This window comes from Canis lupus, chromosome 12 (genome assembly GCF_011100685.1).
Source record: "Canis lupus familiaris isolate Mischka breed German Shepherd chromosome 12, alternate assembly UU_Cfam_GSD_1.0, whole genome shotgun sequence".
Lineage (NCBI taxonomy): Eukaryota > Metazoa > Chordata > Mammalia > Carnivora > Canidae > Canis > Canis lupus.
The window spans coordinates 35,978,471-36,001,421 of record NC_049233.1 but is presented as its reverse complement, the minus strand read 5'-3'; the positions used below and the strand labels follow the sequence as shown (position 1 = coordinate 36,001,421).

Here is a 22,951-nt window from a genome sequence, read left to right as displayed (position 1 = left end):
AGGCATCTTATAGAACTATACACACACATCATATCAATGTAAAGTTCCTGTTTTTGAGGCTGTACTATAATAACGTAAGATATAACCATTTGGCACACTGCGTAAAGGACACACAGGGCCTCTCAAATACGTTCTTCACAACTTTCTGCAAATCTACTTAAAAATAAAAAGTTCTTTGAAAAATTAATCTTCTATGACTTATATCACCAAGAGTATACAGCCTGCTAGGTAACAGCAAAGTAATCCTTACTAATATATTAGTAGAAGTAGAAATTAATCTATTTCCCCTACCAAGTAATAAGAGTCTCCTGAACTGAAAATCTTCCATCTAAAGCCATGGCTGTTGTGGCAGAATATGAGACACTCTGCAGGCAGCCTGGGTGGCTCAGCGGTTTAGCGCCGCCTTCGGCCCAGGGCATGATCCTGGAGTCCTGAGATCGAGGCCCACATCAGGCTCCCTGCATGGAGCCTGCTTCTCCCTCCACCTATGTCTCTGCCTCTCTCTCTCTCTGCGTCTTTCATGAATAAATAAATAAAATTTTAAAAATATATAGGAGACACTCTGAAAACAACCCAAGATGAAACTCAAATAGATACATTCACAGATGAGAGAGGAGACATAACCACCAGCACCACAGAAATACAAACAATAATAAGAGAACATTATGAAAAACTAAGTGCCAACAAATTGGACAATCTAGAAGAAATGGATAAATTCCTAGAAACATATAAACTACCAAAACTGAAACAGAAAGAAATAGAAAATTTGAACAGACCCATAACCAGCAAAGACACTGACTCAGTAATCAAAAAAACTCCCAACAAACAAAAGTCCAGGGCCAGATGCTTTCACGTGAATTCTACCACACATATAAAGAAGAGTTAATACCTATTCTTCTCAAAGTATTCCAAAAAGTAGAAAAGGAAGGAAAACTCCCAATTTCATTCTATGAGGTCAACATTACTCTGATACAAAAACCAGATTAAGATACCACTAAAAAAGAGAACTATAGGCCCATATTTCTGATGAACATGGATGCAAAAATCCTCAACAAAATACTAGCAAACCAAATTCAACAATCCATTAAAAAATCATTCACCACGATCAAGTGGGATTTATTCTAGGGGTTGTAAGGGTGGTTCAATATTTGCAAATCAATCAACATGATATATCACATCAATAAGAGAAAAGATAAGAACTATATGATCATTTCAATAAAGAAAAAATATTTGACAAAGTAAAACATCCATTCATGATAAAAAATAAAAAGCCCTCAACAAAGTAGGCTTAGAGGGAGAATATCTGAAAATAATGAGGCCATCTATGAAAAACTGTTTTTCCCCTAAGGTCAGGAACAAGACAAGGATGTATACTCTCACCATTTTTATTCAACAAAGTACTAGAAGCCCTAGCCACAGAAATCAGACAACAACAACAACAAAAAAAAAAAGGGCATCCAAATTGGTAAGAAAGAGGTAAAACTTTCACTATTTGCAGATGGCATGTTACTATATAGAGAAAACATGAAAGACTCCACAAAAAAACTGCTAGATTTGATATATTGACTAAAGTCACAAGACACAAAATCAATATATAGAAATCTGTTGCATTTCTATATACCAATAATGAAGAAATTAAGAAAGCATTTACAACTGCACCAAAAAGAGAAATTAAGAAAACTTTTACAACTGCACCAAAAAAATAATAAGATACCTAGGAATAAATCTAACCAAAGAGATGAAAGACCTGTACTCTGAAAACAATAAAACACTGATGAAAGAAATCAAAGAGAACACAAAGAAATGGAAAGACATCCTATGCCCATAGATTGGAAAACAAATATTGTTAAAATGTCTATACTTCCCAAAGCATTCTACACACTTAATACAATCCCTATTAAAGTACCAATATTCTTCATGGAATTAGAAAAAGAACCCTAAAATATGTCTGAAATCAAAAACAACTCTGGATAGCCAAAGCAACCTTGAAAAACAAAAGCAAAGCTCGAGGCATCAAAAGTTCAGACTTCGAGTTATATTACAAAACTGTAGTAACCAAAATTGTATGGTACTGGCACAAAAATAGACACATAGATCAATAGGACAGAGCAAAAAACCCAGAAATAAACTCACAATTAGTCTTGAACAAAGCAGGAAAGAATATCCAATGGAAAAAAGACAGTATCTTCAAAAAATGGTGTTGAGAAAACGATACAGCTACATGTAAAAGAATGAAACTGGACCGCTTTATTACTCCATACACCAAAATTAATTCAAAATGGATTAAGGACCTAAATATGAGATCAGAAACCATAAAAAACCCAGAAGGGAACACAGGCAGGGGTGCCTTGGTGCCTCAGTCAGTTAAGAGTCGAACTCTTGATTTTGGCTCAGGTCATGATCTTAGGGTTGTGTGATCGAGGCCCAACTCAGGCTCTGCGCTCAGTGGAGAGTCTGCTTGAGATTCTCTCTCTCCCTCTCCCTATACCCCTCCCCCCCACATGCATGGGTTCTCTCTCCCTAAAATAAATAAATAAATCTTTAGAAGAGAACACTGCCAGTAACCTCTTTGACATCAGCCATAGCAACTCCTTTCTAGATATGTCTCCTGAGGCTAGGGAACAAAAGCAAAAATAAACTATTGGGACTACATCAAAATAAAGAGCTTTTGCTCAGCAAAGGAAACAACCAACAAAACTAAAAGACAACCTACTGAATGGGAAAAGAGATTTGCAAATGACATATCTGATAAAGGGTTAGTATCCAAAATTTATAAAGAACTCCTCAAACTCAACACTCAAAAAACAAGTGATCCAATTAAAAAATAGGCAGAAGACATAAACAAAGATTCTCCCAAGAAGACATACAGATGGCCAATAGACACATGAAAAGATGTTCATCATCACTCATCATCAGGGAAATGCAAATCAAAGGTGCAATGAGATATCATCTCATACCTGTCAGAATGGCTAAAATCAACAACACAAGAAACAACAGGTGTTGGCAAGGATGTGGAGAAAAAGGAAAACTTATGCACTGTTGGTGGGAATGCAAAGTGGTACAGTCACTCTGGAAAACAGTATGGAGGTTCCTCAAAAAGTTAAAGATAGAACTACCCTATGATCCAGCAATCACACCACTAGATATTTCCCCAGAGAATACGAAAATGCTAATTCAAAGGTATACATGCACCCCAATGTTTATAGCAGCATTATTTATAATAGCCAAACTATGGAAGCAGCCTAAGTACCCATCAAATGATAGATGGATAAAGAAGATGTGGCATATATATATATATATATATATATATATATATATACACATATATATAATGGAATATTATTTGGCCACAAAAAGGATGAAATCTTGCCATTTGCAACAACATGGATGGAGCTAGAGAATATAATGCTAAGCAAAATAAAGCAGTCATAGAAAGTGAAATTCCACATGATTTCACTCATATGTGGAACTTAAGAAACAAAACAAAACAAATGAAAAAGAGAGGTAAACCAAGAAACAGACTCTTAACTATAGAGAAAAAATTGATGGTTGCCAGAAGGGAGGTGGTGGTGGGGATGGATTAAATAGGTGATGGGGATTAAGGAGGGCACTTGTAATGATGACCACCGGGTGTTGTATGGAAGTGTTGAATCACTATATTGTACATCTGAAACTAATATTATACTATATGTTAACTAAATGGAATTAAAATTAAAACTTAAAAAGCCAAAAAAAAAAAAAAGAAAACAAACCAATATGTGAGGGAGTGACTGTATGGCACCCTCGAATCATGTCACAGAGGTGGGAATCATCTCCACCAACGCACACAGCAAGCTCTGTTGACATCTAAACTCAACCAAAAAGGTGGCCATCTTTAAACAGCAACTGCTGCACATATTAAGTAATTTAATGTTCTACAGATGAAAGTGCCAGGGGATCTAGCTTCTAGCCCCATGTAAACCTAACCAGGTCACATCACTTCTCTCCAGTTCCTCCTCCACAAAATAAAGAAATGGATCTGGGTAACCTTGCTATGTGCTGATGGCTTCCTGAGATCATCCATTTCACTGATGATCAGGACATGCTAACATCTGATTCCAGAATTTCTGTCTGATGCCAAAAGGATATACCCGAAGACAGTAGTAGGTAAGACACTTGAAAAGGAAGAGCACTCCTAGCATTGCTTTTGGAGGGAAATCACAAGACAAGGAACTCCTCACAAAAATTAGGCTGGGATCCAGAAATTATAATGCACACCACTGGAGAGCTGACAAGAACAGATCAAAGGACTCACTAAAGCCACAGGAATACCACAGCACAAAAATCATGAGCACATTACAAATTTTACAAGAGGCTAGGATATTCAGTTCTTGACTGAAATCTTTAATTTTCAAAATCGGAAAGTCCAGAACGTTAATACAAAAGGCCTGTTTTCCACCGGCTCACAGGTACATCAAATACAGCAACCATACATATTCTTAAAATGCAAATGTATGGACATGTTTCTTCCACACTGTACTATCATATGGAAGAGAGGAATTGTAAGTCAAAGAACATCACAAAGGACAATAATCAATGGCGGTAGCCTAGGAGAAACTGAACACCCTCTTTCTTTCATTCTGCAAGCATGAACAACTTCCAGCAACAGGGTCAGATATTCTATTAGAATAAACATGAGGGATCCCTGGGTGGCGCAGCGGTTTGGCGCCTGCCCAGGGCGCGATCCTGGAGACCCGGGATCGAGTCCCACGTCGGGCTCCCGGTGCATGGAGCCTGCTTCTCCCTCTGCCTGTGTCTCTGCCTCTCTCTCTCTCTCTCTCTCTCTCTGTGACTATCATAAATTAATTAATTAATTTAAAAAATTTAAAAAATAGAATAAACATGAAAATCAATAAAATAGAACTTCTATCTTCAAGGAACTCACAGTCTAATAAATAAGGCAGTCATAGTTTGGAAAGATGAAACAAATTCTGGAAAGATTGATACCAGTGACAGACGTAAACATCCTTGATGCCACTGAACTACACACTTAAAAATGGCTGCAATGGTAAATTTTATCATTTCTATCTTGCCGCAATAAGGAGAAAAAGCAAACAAACAAGGAAACAACTACTCTGACCCGTAAATGTTGCAGTAGAGATATGTATAAGGCCCCAAAGAAGAACTGAGAATGACGTGCTCACCTCTGCCAGTCACTGCTGTAAGAAATCAAAATCCTAAAACCGACTCCCCCTCCCTCCCTTTCTCACTGCACATGGAAGAACTTGAAGTGTTTCCAAAAAAAAAAAAAAAAAAAGCTGTCTTCCTTCAAGCAGAGGCCAGCGAAAGTATTTTGGAAGCTCCATCCACATTCCAGAGGATGCCACTGTTTTCTGACCTGTCACACTGTGCTCCATGCTCTCTGTTAAGCTGTCATCACAAGCCAGGGGAGGAGACACCAGATGCTACTTGCAGAGAGCTTCAAGGACAGGAACTGTCCAAACAAAGATGTGCCCCTTTGCAAAGGACAAACAGCCCCAGCAGAAAGTGAACCGAGCCAGGCAGCAGCTAGGCAGTTAGGTTGCTAGGCAGGAAAGATAAGGGGTGTTCTGAAAGGATATAAGAAGCCTGAGGTACTGCTAGGAGCCCTTCCTGACCTTTCCACAACAACTAACTCAAAAGAATGAATGTAACTGCTATAAACAGAGGAACAATTCAAGGCAGACTGCTTCTGAATTACGTAATAACTTGACATGCACGAGTATTAGACAGGGCTCCAGAAGACTGATTTCCAGCCTGGGGACTACTGAGATGTCTACCTTCTATATCTTGTCCCCACTCCAACACTGCTTCAGGATAAGACAGGGGCTGAGACACCACAGCCCATGCAGCAGCTTGAAGAGATCACAAGATTGCCTAGTTCCATGGCTCCCCTACTGGTTGTGCTCTAAATCATGAGATGCTGTTGTAAAAACATGGACTAAAAAAACCTAGTAAAGTAAGGCTAGGGTGCCTGAGAGCTCTACAGAGTAGACCTAAAGAGTCAAAGAGCTCAGAGCCTCATCACTAGAGAATTAAAGAATGAGTTGGGGGCCTGTCCCATTCTACACCCTTTACACTACCCAACTCCACCTCTCAGCAGAATGGATAGAAGTGAAGACACCTGGCCAGTGGATAGAAATCAGCACTTCTGAAGTTGCGGTCCAGGAAACAAATGGAATTTCCCAAAGTGCTTATTTAAAATGCAAGGTCCCTCACCAGCCATATGGTCTTGTGATCTGGGGCTGGGGCCTGAACTCTGCATCTTTAATAAGCTCCTCCTTCAGTTGTTCTTACACACACCGATGTTTGAGAACCTCTGGTAGGTTCCAGCAAGTGCAGCCTCAGGTGGTCGACTTGGCTGCATGAACTCATCAGGAAGGGAAGACAGGCTTCCACCCGCCGCTGTGGAAAAAGGGCACGGGCTACCATTATCAATTGAGCAGGGTTCCCTCTGTGACTCGCTCTCCCTTCAAGTTCTCAGAGTAACAGAAGCGCCAAAGCCAGGGTCACCCAAAGGCCTGAAACTCGGGGCTGTGGGGACCCCCAGGGAAAGGGCTGGTGTGGCCAGATCCCTCCGGGCTCCAGGAGCCAGAACTGCACACACCAACATTAGCAGTTCTTTTAAAGAACCTCAAAACCAGGAATACAGTTTTTTGTATTCTAGTAACCGAGAATACAATTTTTAAAAACAATTTATAAAGCTTTTTTAATTTATTTATTCATGAGAGACACACAGAGAGGCAGAGACCTAGGCAAAGGGAGAAGCAGGCTCCTTGTGGGAAGCCAGATGTGGGACTCCATCCCAAGACGCAGGATCATGCCCTAAGCTAAAGACAGATGCTCAACCACTGAGCCACCCAGGTGCCCCTGGAATACAATTTTTAAATCATAGATGCAAGACCATCTGTGATGAATCCTGGTATAAATGTACTATGGAATATTTTTCACCCTTAAAAAGGAAGAAAATTCTGACATGTGCTACCATACGGATGAACCTTGAGGATAACCCAGTCACAAAAAGACAAATACTATGTCACTCCACCTATATGAGGTACTTAGAGTAGTCAAATTTAAAGACAGAAAGTAGAGTGCTGGTTGCCCCGGGCTGGGAAAGAGGAGGAATGGGGAGTGTTAGTGTTTAGTTACAGTTTTAGTTCTGCAAGATAAAGAGTCCAGGAGATGGATGGTGGTGACAGCTACACAACAGTGTGAGTATATTTAGTACCACTGAATTGTACACTCAAAAATAGTTAAGATAGTAAATTTCACATACATTTTACCACAATTTTAAAAAATGAAAAAAAAAATTTCAACTATTTGGGAGAGCCAAGGATACCAGTGAAGAGATAGATACCTAGAGAGATAAGGCATCTAGAGAAGTATTGTAAACAAAAAATGAAAATACAAGCAATGTTTAAATTTCACAAGTTGTCTGCCCAAGGTGTATTTGTGAGATGATTGTTAAATTGGAGCACATTTCCCCACTTGTCCTCTAATGTACTTGAAATATCATAACACTGTAAAACACACTTTCTATGAAGAGGTGTTACAGTTAAAATAAACTTCTTCCCTCTGAGGGAAGGTCACAGTGCCCCTGGAAGTGAAAGGAGAAAGGACATTGGGGATGGGGAGGCTGGAAGAGGTAGAAGGGATGATGATTCTTCTCAAAAGAAGCACAGTCCCCAAAGCAGCAAAGAATTATCCACATTCCAAGGAGGTATGCAAATTATGTATATGCATAAGTAGCACACATAAAAAAATCAGTACCCTCACTAAATTTTAGTAACTTTAAAAGAGCTTAAAAGTTATCATCAAGAGTAGCTTTGCAATTTAATTACATTAGCATTGTAAAAACTGCAGATCTATGAACATATAAGGAATTTATTATGCTCTACCATCATATACTGCACAATAAAGGATAAAAAATAAGAATAAAAACTTAGAAATTGGAATCCCTGGGTGGCGCAGCGGTTTGGCGCCTGCCTTTGGCCCAGGGCGCGATCCTGGAGACCCGGGATCGAGTCCCATGTCGGGCTTCCGGTGCATGGAGCCTGCTTCTCCCTCTGCCTGTGTCTCTGCCTCTCTCTCTCTCTCTCTCTCTGTGACTATCATAAATAAAAAAATAAAAAATAAAAACTTAGAAATTTTACTAACTCAAAATAATTACTCAAAAAATCCTGAAAATGAAAAGCAATACTTGAAGGTCAAAAGCAATACTAGCAATCCAGAAAGGTTAGCATATAATAAATGACTCATTCACTCTTATTCTATAAATGTACATGTTTAGTGTTGGAAACACCAAGGAACCCACCAAGTGAGTTTTACCTAGAGGATCCTTTTCCTGACCTAGTAGAAACAGTGATTTAAGAACCACTCTGGGGATCCCTGGGTGGCGCAGCGGTTTGGCGCCTGCCTTTGGCCCAGGGCGCGATCCTGGAGACCCGGGATCGAGTCCCACGTTGGGCTGCCGGTGCATGGAGCCTGCTTCTCCCTCTGCCTGTGTCTCTGCCTCTCTCTCTCTCTCTCTGTGACTATCATAAATAAATAAAAATTAAAAAAAAAAAAAAAGAACCACTCTGATTATCTGTACAGTCACTACAGATCAAAGTTCTGATAAGTCTAATACCAGGATCATTCCATATTTTTTCTAAAGACAAATGGAATTTCAATTTCAAACATTCTTCTGAAATATTTTCTCCTCCCTAAGATTTATACTGAGATTGGTCACTACCTTAAAAAAACAAAAATATAATCTATTGCGGTGGATTATTTAAATAATAAATACATTTCCACCATAGTCATTATTCACTGCTGGAAGAAAAAAAGGAGTTTAATAATAAGCAATAAACAGTCTTTGAATGCTATGCAGGAGTCAAGGAAAGATGAAAACCAGAGACAAACTGGGTCTGGGCTTGCTTCCCACTATATTTCTTTGATTATACTGACCCCTGGCGGTCTTTAAAGGACTTGTTTTTTGTTTTGGTTTTTAATAAAAGCTCTTATTTTTCCAGTGTGTGCCTTAACATTACATCATTTGGAAGGAATCTTCACAACATGCGTGTACATCAAACAATCACATTGTACACTTTAAATATCTTATCATTTTGTCAATTGTACCTCAATAAAACTGGAGGGGAAAAACATATCACCAATAATAAGTCCCTGATCAATATGCTTCTCTTCTAAAAGATGAAGATGCTTTACAGAATGTGGAAGGGGGAAATTATGTTTAGTTCAACACAAATGATTATTATATAGTTTTAATACACTCATCTAATAAATATTGACTAATACCCAAGTGCAAAACATGTGGTAAGTCACAGAGATACAAATGTGAACAAGCCTCAAAAGACCATTAGGTACCACCAGTTAAAAGTGGTATCAGTGAACCAAGAGAAGCACAGGGTACTATAGGAATGTCTAGAGGGAACTGGCCATTCTAGCTCTAGAATTAACAGCAGAAAAAGAGTGTTCCAGGCAGAGGGAATGGCATGGGAAGGCTCTGGGTTCAGACAGAAATGTGAGTTTAAGGAACTTAAAGAACATATGTCTAAAGCATAAAGTTCAAGGATAAAGGTGGCACCTAACAAGGAAGAAGAGGTGGGCAAAGGCCAAATCTTGTAAACAAATGGAGTTTTGTAAGCACTTACCCTTCCTTGTCTTTTTTTTCCTACCAAGCAACATGACAGGTCAAATCCACCATTCAGTGCTATGAGAAATCCTGTACATCTTCCAACCTAAGATCTCACAAATTCCAGTCTTTCTCCACTATTCTATCGCCCTCTGTTGGCTGGTACATGTTCTGTTCACCACTCTTGGAGGCTGCCTCCCTGTTGAGACTGTGCCCCCTGGCCAGCAAGCAGAGGTGCCACTGAATGGACCAACAATGGACACCTGACCCAAGGGAAGCCCATCCATAGCTTGCCAGCCACCAACGAATAGGCTTGCTGGTAGGGCTCTGAGATGATGGTTATTTAGCTGAGCCACTTCAACCATTCAGATTTAAAGGTTGGCAGAAGGAGAGGAGAATGGCACAGGCCACAAGAGACAGAGGGAGCCACGGTCATAAAAGCATCAGCACTCGTCCTGACAATAAACCCTCCTTATCCCACATTCGTCCAAGTCAGACTGCACTCTTGGAAGCATCTGATGGACCTCACGGACTCAGCACCTTACAGCTCCTCCACTGTTGTGCTGCCTTGTTCTTTTGTCACACCTGTGTTATTCACCTCCTATCATACTATTCATGTCAGCACAGCAGTGGTCTTCAAGGACAGAGATTCCGAGTGTTTACTTGCTTGTATCCACCACTGCATTATAAGCCTTCAACACATATTCACGAGAAGGACAGGTGGAAAGATGGACAGACAGATGAATAAACAAACAACCAATCCTGGAGAGTTTATAGTGAAATCAAAGGTGAAAACAGAATAAAACCCTAACTCCTTCAGACTCACAGTGTACATCCTAATCCTCACTCCCATCATGCTCCATACGTGTCAGTAACACCATACTTCTCCGCATTTCAGACCTGTGAGGCTCTCTTGCATCTTCCCTGCCTCTACACTCAGCTTTATTTCTCTGAAGTCTCACGAACATCCACTCTCCTCTTTCTCTATAAGTGCAATGAAAGGTCTGGTCCCTTCAGAACCCATCACCTGCTGCCCCAGGCTCCTCTAACCCCAGCACATTCCTCCACATTTTCTTGTTGCCTACATGTCTCCCTCCACAGCACCACCTCCCCCGAGGCTGACGGCACTCTTCATCTTTATGTGGGTGCTCAAAAGACATGCTGGCAAAAAGGGACAAATTCTGCTTTTAGGATGTCACCAAAAAATGTGCTAACTAAAAGGGAAAATTTTTAAATTTTTTATTTATTAAGTATTTGTTACTTTTATCTCATTTAAGGTCTTATGCTAATGAATGATCATCCCTTCTAATGAAGTGGTTCTCAATGGGGAAGGGAGAGGGTATTCCCCCACCCACTCCGGGGACACTGAAAATGTCTGTAGACATGTTTGGCTGTCATACTTGGAGGGAGGGAAAGCTGCTACTGGCATCCAGTGGGTTGAAGCCAAAGATACTGCTAACCAGTCTCCAATGCCCACAATGCCCACAATGAAGAAGTGTAGCCCAAAATGTCAACAGTGAGAAGCTATTTTAATAGAGCTATTTTTAAAGGCTCTTTCCATATATTTCTTTTAATAAACATCAAAGAAAATGGGAAAATATTCAATGAATCATCAAAAATCACTCAGTGACACACAGGAGAAAACCTAAGGCAGAGAGATGAGGGCATTTTCATGCACCTGCCCTGCTAGATCTCAGAGCTACAAAAGCTGGCAGCGAAGCTGGGGAGAAAGAGGGCTAGGGAACAAAAAATTGGTGTGGTTGTTTAAAATCACTGTGGGTGTTTTTTTATTTTTTATTTAAATTCAACTTAGCTTACATATACTGTATTACTAGTTACAAGGGTAGAATTTAGTGACTCATCAGTGGCATATACCACTCAGTGATCATTACAACAAGTGCCCTCCTTAATGTCATCATCCAATTACCCCACCCGTCCACCAGCCTCACAAAATCACTGTTTTTTAAAACAAAGATAAAGTAGATTAGTCCAATCTCATCAGGAGTCATTATTCAGAGACTAATGCCAAAATTTGCCAAAAACAACTATGTATTCACTGTTTCATTTTAAAATACTCAGTGTGTGCACTAAATAAGTAAAATAAACATTAATCAGCTTTGTATTAAAATGCAAAATGTTTTAACCTTCAAACATTATTATTACAGAAAAAAGCAGTAATGACTACAACTCTAAAATGTTACAATGACAGCTAACCCATTGATAAACACAGTAAATTAAAAATAAACCACTTAAATTATCTAGATATTCAGATTAAATTTCTTCTGTTCATCAAATAAATGACTTTAGAGATATTTCCCTACGGACCTATTTAAACCATTTAAATTAAACCATAAATTAGGTTTATACTCACATTCACTTGAACTTGAATGGACCAGTCACCAAGTATTGGATGGGAGGATAATTGAAAAGTTTTGGAAACAACACCAAGATCACTTTGTTCTGACAACCATTGTTGAATCAAATTTGATTTGGGGTCCTACAATGAAAACCATACATGTTAACAATATAAAGACTGCCATGTACATGTGATCCTGACTGGTTATGAACAATGCCCTGCAGCACTCCCAGGCACATCCAAAATACAGCACAGAGATAGTTTTTGGAAAATGTTGGCTATGTGTTACTAGACAGAAAACCAATCAAAATTTCTTCCTTTCTCGGGGCACCTGGGTGGCTTGGCTCAGCAGCTGAGCATCTGCCTTTGGCTCAGGTCGTGATCCTGGGGTCCTCGGATCGAGTCCCACATCAGGCTCCTGGTGAGGAGCCTGCTTCTCTCTCTGCCTGTGTCTCTGCCTCTCTCTCTGTCTTTCATGACTAAATAAAATCTTTTTTAAAAATTTCTTCCTTTCTCATACTCTCCTGAGAACATCTTTATTCTACTTCACCTTTTAACACTTGGCACCACATTTCCTTCTACATAGAACACTTGTGATGTGTACACCACCAAACCTGTGTTATTGCTGTTAACCATAGAGATAACAGGCCTGGTGTACTAAAGGCCCACCACGTGTCAGGCACTCTGTCTTATTATTACAACTCACACATCACTCTATCATTATAATTCTCCCTCAGAGGAGGATCGTCTTAACATTATAGTAGAAAACTGATTCCTAGAGAGCTTAGGTAAGCACTCAACTGTAAGTAATATATGAATTCAGGATTCAAACCCATGTGCCTTTTAATCCAACAAAATATATCATAGAGATGTTTAGTCAAGGGGCTGCATGAAAAACACTTTAATCTTCCTATATTTTCCCAGACAATGATCCCCTCACGCAGCATGCATCAAAGCCAATCCAGCAGTCATTCCAATTCCTCTCACAGTCCCAGCCATGTCAACTCCATCTCTTTAATCTCTTTCCAATTTGTCTCCTTCTTTCCATCCTCACATCCAGCCACCACATCTTGTTTTCACTATTACAACTAATCTCCCTCCTCCAGTGTTGTCCCTCCAATACACCTTCCCGCTGCCAACAGTGTTATCCACCTGAAACACAAATCTCAGACTGAGGCAAAGTGGTTAAAATGCCTGGTGCAGTTCCTGACATATAACAAGCAGTGAATAAGCACTGGCTATGGTTATTATGCTGGACCACAAGGTGATGATGGCTTCTGTTTGCCTACAAAATGATGTCTATACTCCGTTACATCAACTATGTAATCTAGTAGTCTGACTCCATCTATATTTCTACAATCATCTTCCTCCAAATATATAGATTTGTTTGCAATTCACCCCCAAAAGCCCATGCAATTGCTGCACGGAATGCCCTCTCTTCCTGTTCAATTGGTGAAACAAGCTCCAGGGTCTTGCCTCCAGCAGACAGAATGACCACTTCCTAGAGACCCTCTAGCACAGCTGGAGTTTACCCCTTTTGTGTACATATTACTATTTAAGTTACTCATGGGTTATCACGGGTTTTTTTGTTGTTGTTGTTCCCAACTAGACTATGAACTCCTGAGAGCAAGGATCAAATATTGTCCCTTATTCTTATTCTCTATCCTTTTGACCAGAGGTAGTGGATTAGCCCAGTTACTAGAACCCAGAGTTGGGGAGAACGTGAGAGTCAGAGAAAGTACAATGCCAAGCACTGAGTAAAGCCTAGCCTAGTAAGCCAGAAACTAACTGTTAAGATCAAAGACCAAAAGCAAGTCAAGACTAAGCAGGTCAGCATCTTTGGCAAGCTCCTGGGACAGCCAGGAGTCAGCAAACCTGCACCTGCCACTGCATGATGCATATGAGGCCTACACAGTGTAAACGCTCAAAAACCAAGTTAAAAATACAAATAGCTTCCAAAAAAAAAAAATACAAATAGCTAACAAACATACAGTGTCTAATAATTAAGGGAATGCAAATGAAAACAAAAAAATACCATTTGTCCTCTGTCTGATAAAAATTTTAAAATAATGATAATTCCCAGTGTTACTAAAACTGTAAGAAAAGGAATGTTCATTCTCTGCTGATGCATTATTTTGGTGAGGGTGCACATTCCCCCAGTTGGGGCCATGGCCCTACAAGTACAGGAAGTCCTAAATGAAGTCTTTGATGACTTTTTTATCTAGAGGATCTGGAGGGCTGGGAGTGAATGAGGTAACTCATTGGTTGCTCAAGCCTGTCTTAGACTGAGGCCTGACTGTCATCAACAGAAAAACATAGAGACTGTAGAAACACCAGAAGTTTTCACACATCAGGATTCGAATGGGCCATGCATGGTGGCATCACAGCAGAACCCAGCATTTGCACATCATCATCTCCTGCTAAGTCACACACAGAACAGCCATGTGTACGATGTGAACAGTGTCCCTGGCACAGCCACAACAGCCACATGCTGGAGCTACTGAAAAAGTGGCCCCTTGTGCCTTCTGAGTCACCTTTAGATGACTCTGGATATCTGGCAGGTGCCTCAGCACAGCACAGTATCTGCTGCCTAGGCTAGACTGTCTCAAGCAATAAACCCCCTGGATGGAGAATCCATCCCCGAGGAATATCTCTGCCTTATTTAGCATCCTGGATTGTACATCCAGTGTCCGTCTAGCACGCAGAATGGAAGAAGTCAAGTCACTTAAACAAGGTGGCCCCCTCACTTCACCAGGGATGAGGTCCTGGTTTTGCCACTGCCGCTGCAGGCCAGAGTGTCAGGGCACAATCAGAGGATATACCCCCAAGGCAACAACATCTCCTCCCACGAAAGGTCATTCACCTGTACAAGAAGCAGCACCTTCTTCAGGAGGAAGTCAGAGCAGAAGCCAGCTGAGCCAGCTGCCATGCCAGTGTTGAAGGCACTTATTTCCATAGTGTCAGGCCAGAAGCAGGAGGGAGCCAGAATTAGGGCAGAGGTAGGCCATGTTTTTACTACTACCAAAAGGGCTCTGAAGGCCCTTTCAACCCAAGAAGGTCAGTTACTGAGGCAGGCAAAATGAATAATACCCAAATGACAAAACAAAAGAAAAAAAAAAAAAAAAAAAAACACTGAGCACCCCTGAATATGCTGTGACAATCAATATTTTAGCTACACCCTACAGCCATTCTTTTACTTTTACAGCTTAGTGATTTGACAAGTTTATACGTTATGCTATATTCACCACAAATGTAGCTGTCTAACCCGTTTCATTGGTATCACAGTATCATCAACTGGGCAAGATGGATCCTGAGTCAGCTTTAGCCATCAGATGCACTTCTCCACGGTAGCCTGCAGGTGGTGATGTACCAGGGAGTACAAACGTATTCAAGTCAGGGTTCTACTTTTTTCTGGTAAGTTTTGCCATGAAACCAACTATTCCACACTGAAAGATGTAGAAAACATCACAGTCTGTCCCAGATGACTGTTTTCAGATGAAGGAGTAGAACAGCATGGGCATCAATGCTCTGATCTGGCTTTTGCAAGTTACAAGGAAGGAGGCGGCTGGACCTGAGTTCATACCCCAGCCTCACAGCCTGGATGCACAGATTATGGCTATCTACCCAGTCACCTGTTACCAAACACTCTGGGTTTCAGGTGGAATTTTAATCTCAACTCCACTCCCCTGGCCAATAGGATATAGGCCAAGAGGGCTATATGTTGGCCAGGCCAATAGGATCTCTCAGGACCAGAGATCTCTCTGAGCACTTCTGAGAAAGTCACATGTGGCAAGCAAAGTTCAAAATCAGAGCAAAGAGCCCAGGAATACAAATTGAAGGTTTCAAAGGCAGATCCTAAAGCAGCTTAGAGAGGCAAAATAATAAAAATGCACAGACCAGCAGTTCTAAATGCTTAAATTATCTCACTTAATCCTCACAAAAACTCCTGTGAGGTATCTGTCCGGCAACAGCAGGGTTAGTACTGGATTAATGCCTAGAACAGGCAATTCATCCAGTGCTGACTTTTATTACCACAGGGAAAACAGGCAGGTTGGTTAGAAGTAGCCAGAGACAGGCAGATGTTGACTTCCAAACCCTCCATCTTATACTTAGTAAGATCTTAGTATATGTGCATAAATGATGAAAGATGGTATGGATGCAGTCCACAAAGCCCTGCTTAGAGGGTAATGTGAATTTAGAAATGCTCTTCACTATGATAACCTCCTTTATAGACATTCCAATATATACCACAGGCATAAATTCACAGAGCTGTAATTCTTGGGAATTCAAGAAGTATGCATTAAGCACCAAGCCAACCAATGTTGTATTCACTACAAACACAAACTGGCTTGAAGTTACACATATGAAGGTTTGATTGCTTGATTTTTGTTTTTTAGTTTAATTTATAACAACAAAGAAGAATAGAAAGATACCACTAAAAAGCCTGAATTTCCCTTCCATTCTTTGTTATTCATCAGGACGTCTAGGGTAATCAAGAGCATTCCCAGGACCAGGGACTTTTAGTTGCAATATCAAGAGAGTCCCAGGGAGGAATATAAAAAATAGTGAAAGGGAATAAAGGGGAAAGGAGAGAAAATTAGTGGGTAATATCAGTGAGGGTGACAGAATGTGAGAGACACCTAACTCTGGGAAAGGAACAAGGGGCAGTGGAAAGGGAGGTGGGTGGGGGTTGGGGTGACTGGGTGACAGGCACTGAGGGGGCCACTTGATGGGATGAGCATTGAGTGACATGCTTGGCAAATTGAACTCCAATAAAAATAAAAATAAAAAGAGAGTCCCAGGAAAACTGGGATGGGTTAGTCACCCTTTGTCCCTTAATGAACAAATGTCTCAGATTCTCCTCAGCATAAATGTAGAAAAGCAGGTCCAGTTGGATCTCTATTGTTCTCAACTTGGTTCTCACAGGAAAGCACTACATCTAACTATGCTGCCTCCAGACCATCAGAGCAGCAGAGGTCAAATGACTGTTCCAGCAGCAGAGGCCAAATGACTCCTCGTCAAAGGGGATTCCCATAATAGTGAGAGCTAATGTTTAGTGAGCATGTACTATGTGGCAGGCATAGTTCTAAATGCTTTACTCGGATTATCTCAAAAAACCTCTGCGAGGTACTATTATTATTACACATTTTAGAAATAAAGAAACTGGGGCTAAGAGAGATGAATTTTCTCAAGGTCACACAACTAGCATCTATCCTTCTCAGAGCAGACAGTGATCCTTTTATAAGTCAAATCACATCAGATCACATCCTTTTGTAAGTCAAATCACACAGATAGATGAATAGACATCATGTCAGTCCTCAGAATTCTCCAGTGAATTCTCATTCCACTCAGAGTAAAATCCAAAGTCCATATCATGACCAGGAAGACCCTGTATGACCCCTCCTTCAAACCACCTACCTATATCTTACCTTATCTCCTAATATATAATATCTGTCTCCTCACTTCCTGGTACACTGTCAGCCTCTTCCCCCCCACCCCCACCCCCCTCCGTGTACCTAACAAGTTCCCACCTCAGGGCCTTTACACGGCTGCTCCCTCTGTGTGGTCTCATTCTTTTATTTCCTTTAGGCTTCTGCTCAAATAGGACTTCCCTAACAACTCTAGAGAAAAAAGCAAACATAAACATTCTTTCTCTCTCTTACACACACACACACACACACACACACACAAACCAATTCCTTTATATACATTTTTTTTTAAGTAGGCTCCTTGCCCAGCACAGAACCCAACATGGAACTAGAACTCACAACCATGAGATCAAGACCTAAGCTGAGATCAAGAGTTGGATGTTTAAATTACTGAGCCATCCAGGCCCCAGGAGCCCCCCTTTATATACATATTTTTGTGTTCATTTTGTGTCTGTCTTCACACTATTCACTGAAATATAAGCTTGATGTGAGCAAGGGACTTAATCTATTCTGTTCACTGCCCCATCCAGGGTGCTGAACACAGAAGTTCAATAAGTGTTTAACAAATGAATTAATCAACAAAGAAGCAAGGACTGGAGCCCAAGCTGGCCAACTCGGGAGCCTGAGCTCTGAACCCATTGCTCTACCATCTCCCTCCGAGAGAGAGCATTCTCACATAGGGAGGGAAGCTTACCCATGGTGAATGTTAAGATGACATGAGCAGAACTTTGAAGAAAGCTTTAGTAAGATGACTTGAACTTCTTACTTTATTCTGTCTGGCACTTACCTTAATTAGAATGTTTAAAGAAGTTTTATAAGGTTTAAAATCCGAAAAGAGGGTAACAATTCTAAACTTCACTTCCTGCTTTGGCTTGTAGAGGGACTTGTCTGTTTGAATAAAGACAGTCATTCTCTTGGTCTCAAATGATAAGCGTGTGCTGTTAGAGAATAAAATCTCATCCTGGGCACGTCCAGTTACACGCAGCTCATAAATCCCGTCCACACTGTTCAGAGGTAGCTGGAGAAAATAAAGAGATCAAGCAACATTCTCATTTTACCTTGAAAGGGTTTTTAATTATAAGTTAGAACAGAAAATTTCAATCCATAGTATTATTAAAAGTAATTGCCATGTTGAAAAACTTGCCCCTCCTAGACACTGACATTAAACAATTTGTTTTCCCTCCTAACATCCTGTAGTTTCCTCTCCAGCTAAATTGCAGGGTTCCTGGAATGGAGGGCTCAGCAGCAGTCACCTTGTCATGTCCTGTTCCATGTGCAAATTCTTCCTCACAGTCACTGTTGGTCAGGATATCTACTGTCCATCAACATTTTTTCCATGTCTCCTTATTTAAGGCAGTCAACTGGTGAACACATTTGCACAAGACTTGTTTTCTTGCTTCTCTCTCTCTCTCTCTCTCTCTCTCTCGAGCTGTTTTCTACAGTGCTCACTCTTCCTGCATCCTGTACATCACAAGTCAGAGTCTCAGGAAGGATGGAGGCTCTGCTGCTTTCCTACTGTTCTTACCAATAGAACTCCTGCTTAGCGTCTAGCGTCAACAGACCAGATCCCATCCTCAGCAGTTTACATGACCTGTGTCATTTCACCTCACAACAATCCTTCAGGTGGGTGCTCTTATTGACACCATTTTATACGCTGGGCTTGGAGGATTTGTGAAATTGCTCCAGGTCACTAGTTGAGATGCAAACTCACGATGAGCTATACTACTCTACTAAAAGCCTCCATGCAGTGGCTTTAAAACACATCTGACATTGTCTGACTCTCTGCCCTTCAAAAGATAGAGCTTCATTCCCCAGACTTAGGGCCTTGCTTCTCAAGAAGAGAATGAAGCTGGGTCATCGAAAGGTTAGCTTTTGTATGGTTCTTCTTCTCTTTCTCTCTGGGATTCCTCACTCGGGGAATCCAGCTGCCATGTGACGAGGACACTCAAGAACCCTGTAGAGAGGCCCACAGAGGGAGAAACTGAGGCCTCCCACCAACACCCACCACCAGCTTGACAGCCATATGAATGAACTACCTTACAGAGGATCCCCAGCCCTAGTGAAGCCTTCAGGTACCTGCAAGTCTGACTGTAGACTTGTAATATCCCAAATCAGAACAGCCCAACTATGCAGTTCCCATATTCCTGACCCACAGAAATTGTAACAAGCAATAAAAGCTTGTTACTGTTTTATGTCAAAGCCTTGGAATAATCGGTTACACAATAAATGACTAGCGTACCTGACTTTCAGTTGGTTTTCATGTTAATAAACCTGTGGTACTAAAACTAAATCCTGACTCACATTTACAAACAAGTTTTGTCCACAGAAAGCTCAGCGATCTTCCAGTAATCACAGCTACCTTAAAGCGAGCAACATGGATAAGAACACAAAGGAAATGTAAACAAGGTACCAATACAGTGATCAGCAAAAAATATTTAGGGAGAGAAATACTGATGTCCACAATTACTTGGAGATACATTTTAAAAATAAGATGAATTAATGGATGGAGAGACAGACAGATGAACAGACAAGTGATACAGAGCAAGTATGGTAAAACGTTATGACAGATTCTGAGTGATGAGTACAGAAGTGTTCACTATGAAATTCCTTCAAGTGTTTTGTATATTTGAGAATTTCTTAATAAAAAGTTAGAAAAAACAATCAGTAGCATCACATGCAAATAACTTCCAATGCTGACTTTTGCTTTTTTTCCATAAACATTTATTGAGCACCTTCTGGCTCCAGGTTGTTCTAAGTCCTTGGGATACAACATGAACCAGAGATGTGTACCCTAGTAGGGCTGGGAGTCTAATCTTGGAACCTGCATTCTTATATTCTATTTTCTCAAATGATACTTCAGCTCTCAGATTCTTTTAAATAGATATTCTAATACTAAAAGCAGGAAGCTATATATATATATGCCAGCATATCATACTGTTACATATGGCAAAGATTCATAAACACTTCATGTTTAAAACATGATATTTGATAGGACTGTTTTTCACGATTTGGATATAGTTTGATCATTTTTAGGCTCCAGAACAGATAGTAGATTGAAGATTTATGTCAAATTAATGATGCATAGGCCCCAAACTAAAGAGGCCCATTAATCACAAGAATGCCAAGAGTTAAAGAAGCAGAAGTAACACAAATGTGTCCAAAAACATTCTTTCTGGGATGCCTGGGTGGCTCAGCAGTTAAGTGTCTGCCTTCAGCTCAGGTCATGATCCCGGAGACCCAGGATCTAGTCCCATATCAGGCTCCCTACATGAAGACTGCTTCTCTCTGCCTATGTCTCTGACTTTCTCTCTCTGTGTCTCTCATGAATAAATAAATAAAAATCTTTAAAAAAAAAAAAAAAAAAACATTCTTTCTGTGCCCTACTCCATCCTCCTTCTGGGAGCTGGCACTACCTCAAAAGGAAATAGTACTATCTTTCTGCTCCTTTCAGCTACCCCAAGTAATTTGCTTTCTCAACTGCCCCATTAGAAACCTTGCCCCCATTCCCCACATAAGTAAGATTTGGATAATTCAGGATCCTCAAAGCCTCAGTATTAATCCCAAGGCTGGAAAGTCAGAGATTACAAATGAACTTGGTATATCAGTAGACCAGGGGTGACTCTACAAATCATGGGACATCACTATAAGCCTTGGGGTGTCACCACAGACTTTGCATGGCACTCCAGATCCTGAGCTGTGGTAGAGATCTTAGCCTTCCATTGTTAACAGCAGAGGGGCATTATGAGGAAACCAAAAAAAATAGCATGGATTTTAAGTAATCTCTATGAAACTTTCTCTCTATAACAGACCTAGAATGCATTGTAACCTGCTCCCCACAGTGGAGAGGATGCCAGAAAGTAAAAGCTCCTGAATCTCTGCTTATCAATTGCTTTCTGCCTTCTTGGGATCACAATTACCGAAAGAGTTCCCAGAATTGGTAATAAATCCCTCATCAGAGATTTCCATATCTCTTATACAAGAACCAATTATTTACCCACAGAGATTTGGGATTCCTATATTTGGGTCAAGAACAAGGGGCTGAAGAAGATACAATTCCCACAGATGGACATGTCTGGCAGCAGGACAAGAGTCTGGAAGTATACAAAATCAAGGGGATTTTATGAGCAAAGTATCAATCAGCATCTGACTTGGGCATGCAAGATCCTCATTGTGCTAAGTGTACTCTGTGTATACATAAATGCAAATTTTCTGAGTAAATGATTGCTCTTTGTCCAGGGTATCTAAGGAAGGTACACTCACAAAGGTCCTCCCGGGGGCAGTGTATCTGGCTGGTTCAGTCAATGGAGTATGGGACTCTTGATCTTAGGTTGTGAGTTCAAGCCTCACATTGCGCATAGAGTTTACTTAAAAATAAAATAAGATAAATATTTTTAAAAGGTCCTTGGTGGGCAAGAAACTAATCTGGGTTGACTAAAACCATTTTGCCTTCTTTAAAAGATCATATGTCAAAGAAACTGAGATAAAACAATATTATTTGTCCTACTCCATTAATAATGCTAGTTACTAAAAGTAGTGGAGATTTCAAATAACTCAAAATAAAGTTGAGGAATTTAAGATGACAGTTTCTATTAAAAATATTTTTAATTATTAATTTAAAAAATTATTAATTATACATAAACTTTAAAACATTTCTAAATTTAAAAACCACTCCTTCATTTTAAGTTGGATTTATTTACAAAGAGAATAGAAGAAATTTATCCTAATACATTTTGTGCAAAAAATCATATTTATATTAAACATCAATTTTTTTATTTACTTCTTATTAAAAGCTGATTGTAGCATATCAAAAGTAGAAACAATGGGCTCATCAGATTTTAAAAACACATTTGTTTTAATGCTGTCAGAATATTTATATTTTACAGCAAAAATTCATGAGAACCTTAAAAGACAATTTAAAATATTACATTTACAAATATCAGAATGCAAGTGCACATTCTGAAAGCTAGGTCTGTTTTAACTGAAAACTCGTAACAATACAGAACTTTCTATTTTTGCCAAGCATTATCACATTTTCCCAGACACCTTATGATTAAATCTTTAAATTTTCATTTTACTAGGAAAGGGATACAGTCTTAAATATAATCTCTAGTTAAGCTTTCAATAGACAATTGCTATATATTCATACAATAGAAATGGCATTAATATTAAAGACATACAGGATGTTGGAATTCATACTTCACATAGCTGAGACCTAACAGAATCAGGGCAGCCAAGTTCCAGTTAATGATAGTTTGGACAAGTACAATTTATAATAAAACCGACATTACTGGAACAAGCCCAAGTGCCTGGTACCACCTAATGCTTCCTCTGCTCAGCCTTCCTACACTTACAGCCCATGCACCTTCAGGCTTCTCTGATGAAACCAGACAGTTGTACTTTAAACTGTGGTTCCTGGACTTAAATCCCACCCCCTTCTGCTGTAGGACAATTGTGTTATGCAGGAGTTATTTTAATCTTCTCATTGGAATATTATTTCAACAGCATATGGCCAGC

At 40.1% G+C, this 22,951-nt stretch overlaps 1 protein-coding gene across 3 annotated transcripts in view; it reads right to left on the bottom strand.

Moving 5' to 3' along the window:
* CD109 (CD109 molecule) overlaps positions 1–22,951 on the bottom strand; it is a 130,419-nt gene that overhangs the window by 83,641 nt on the left and 23,827 nt on the right. For all 3 annotated transcript variants that reach the window (XR_005367920.1, XM_038554538.1, XM_038554537.1), the window contains exons 4-5: positions 18,225–18,455; positions 12,024–12,149 (exon numbers count right to left, since the gene is read on the bottom strand). Coding sequence is in view for 2 of the 3 variants with exons in the window: in XM_038554538.1 (XP_038410466.1) it covers positions 12,024–12,149; positions 18,225–18,455 (357 nt within the window). In the remaining variant the exon portion in view is untranslated. The remainder of the gene's footprint in view (positions 1–12,023; positions 12,150–18,224; positions 18,456–22,951) is intronic.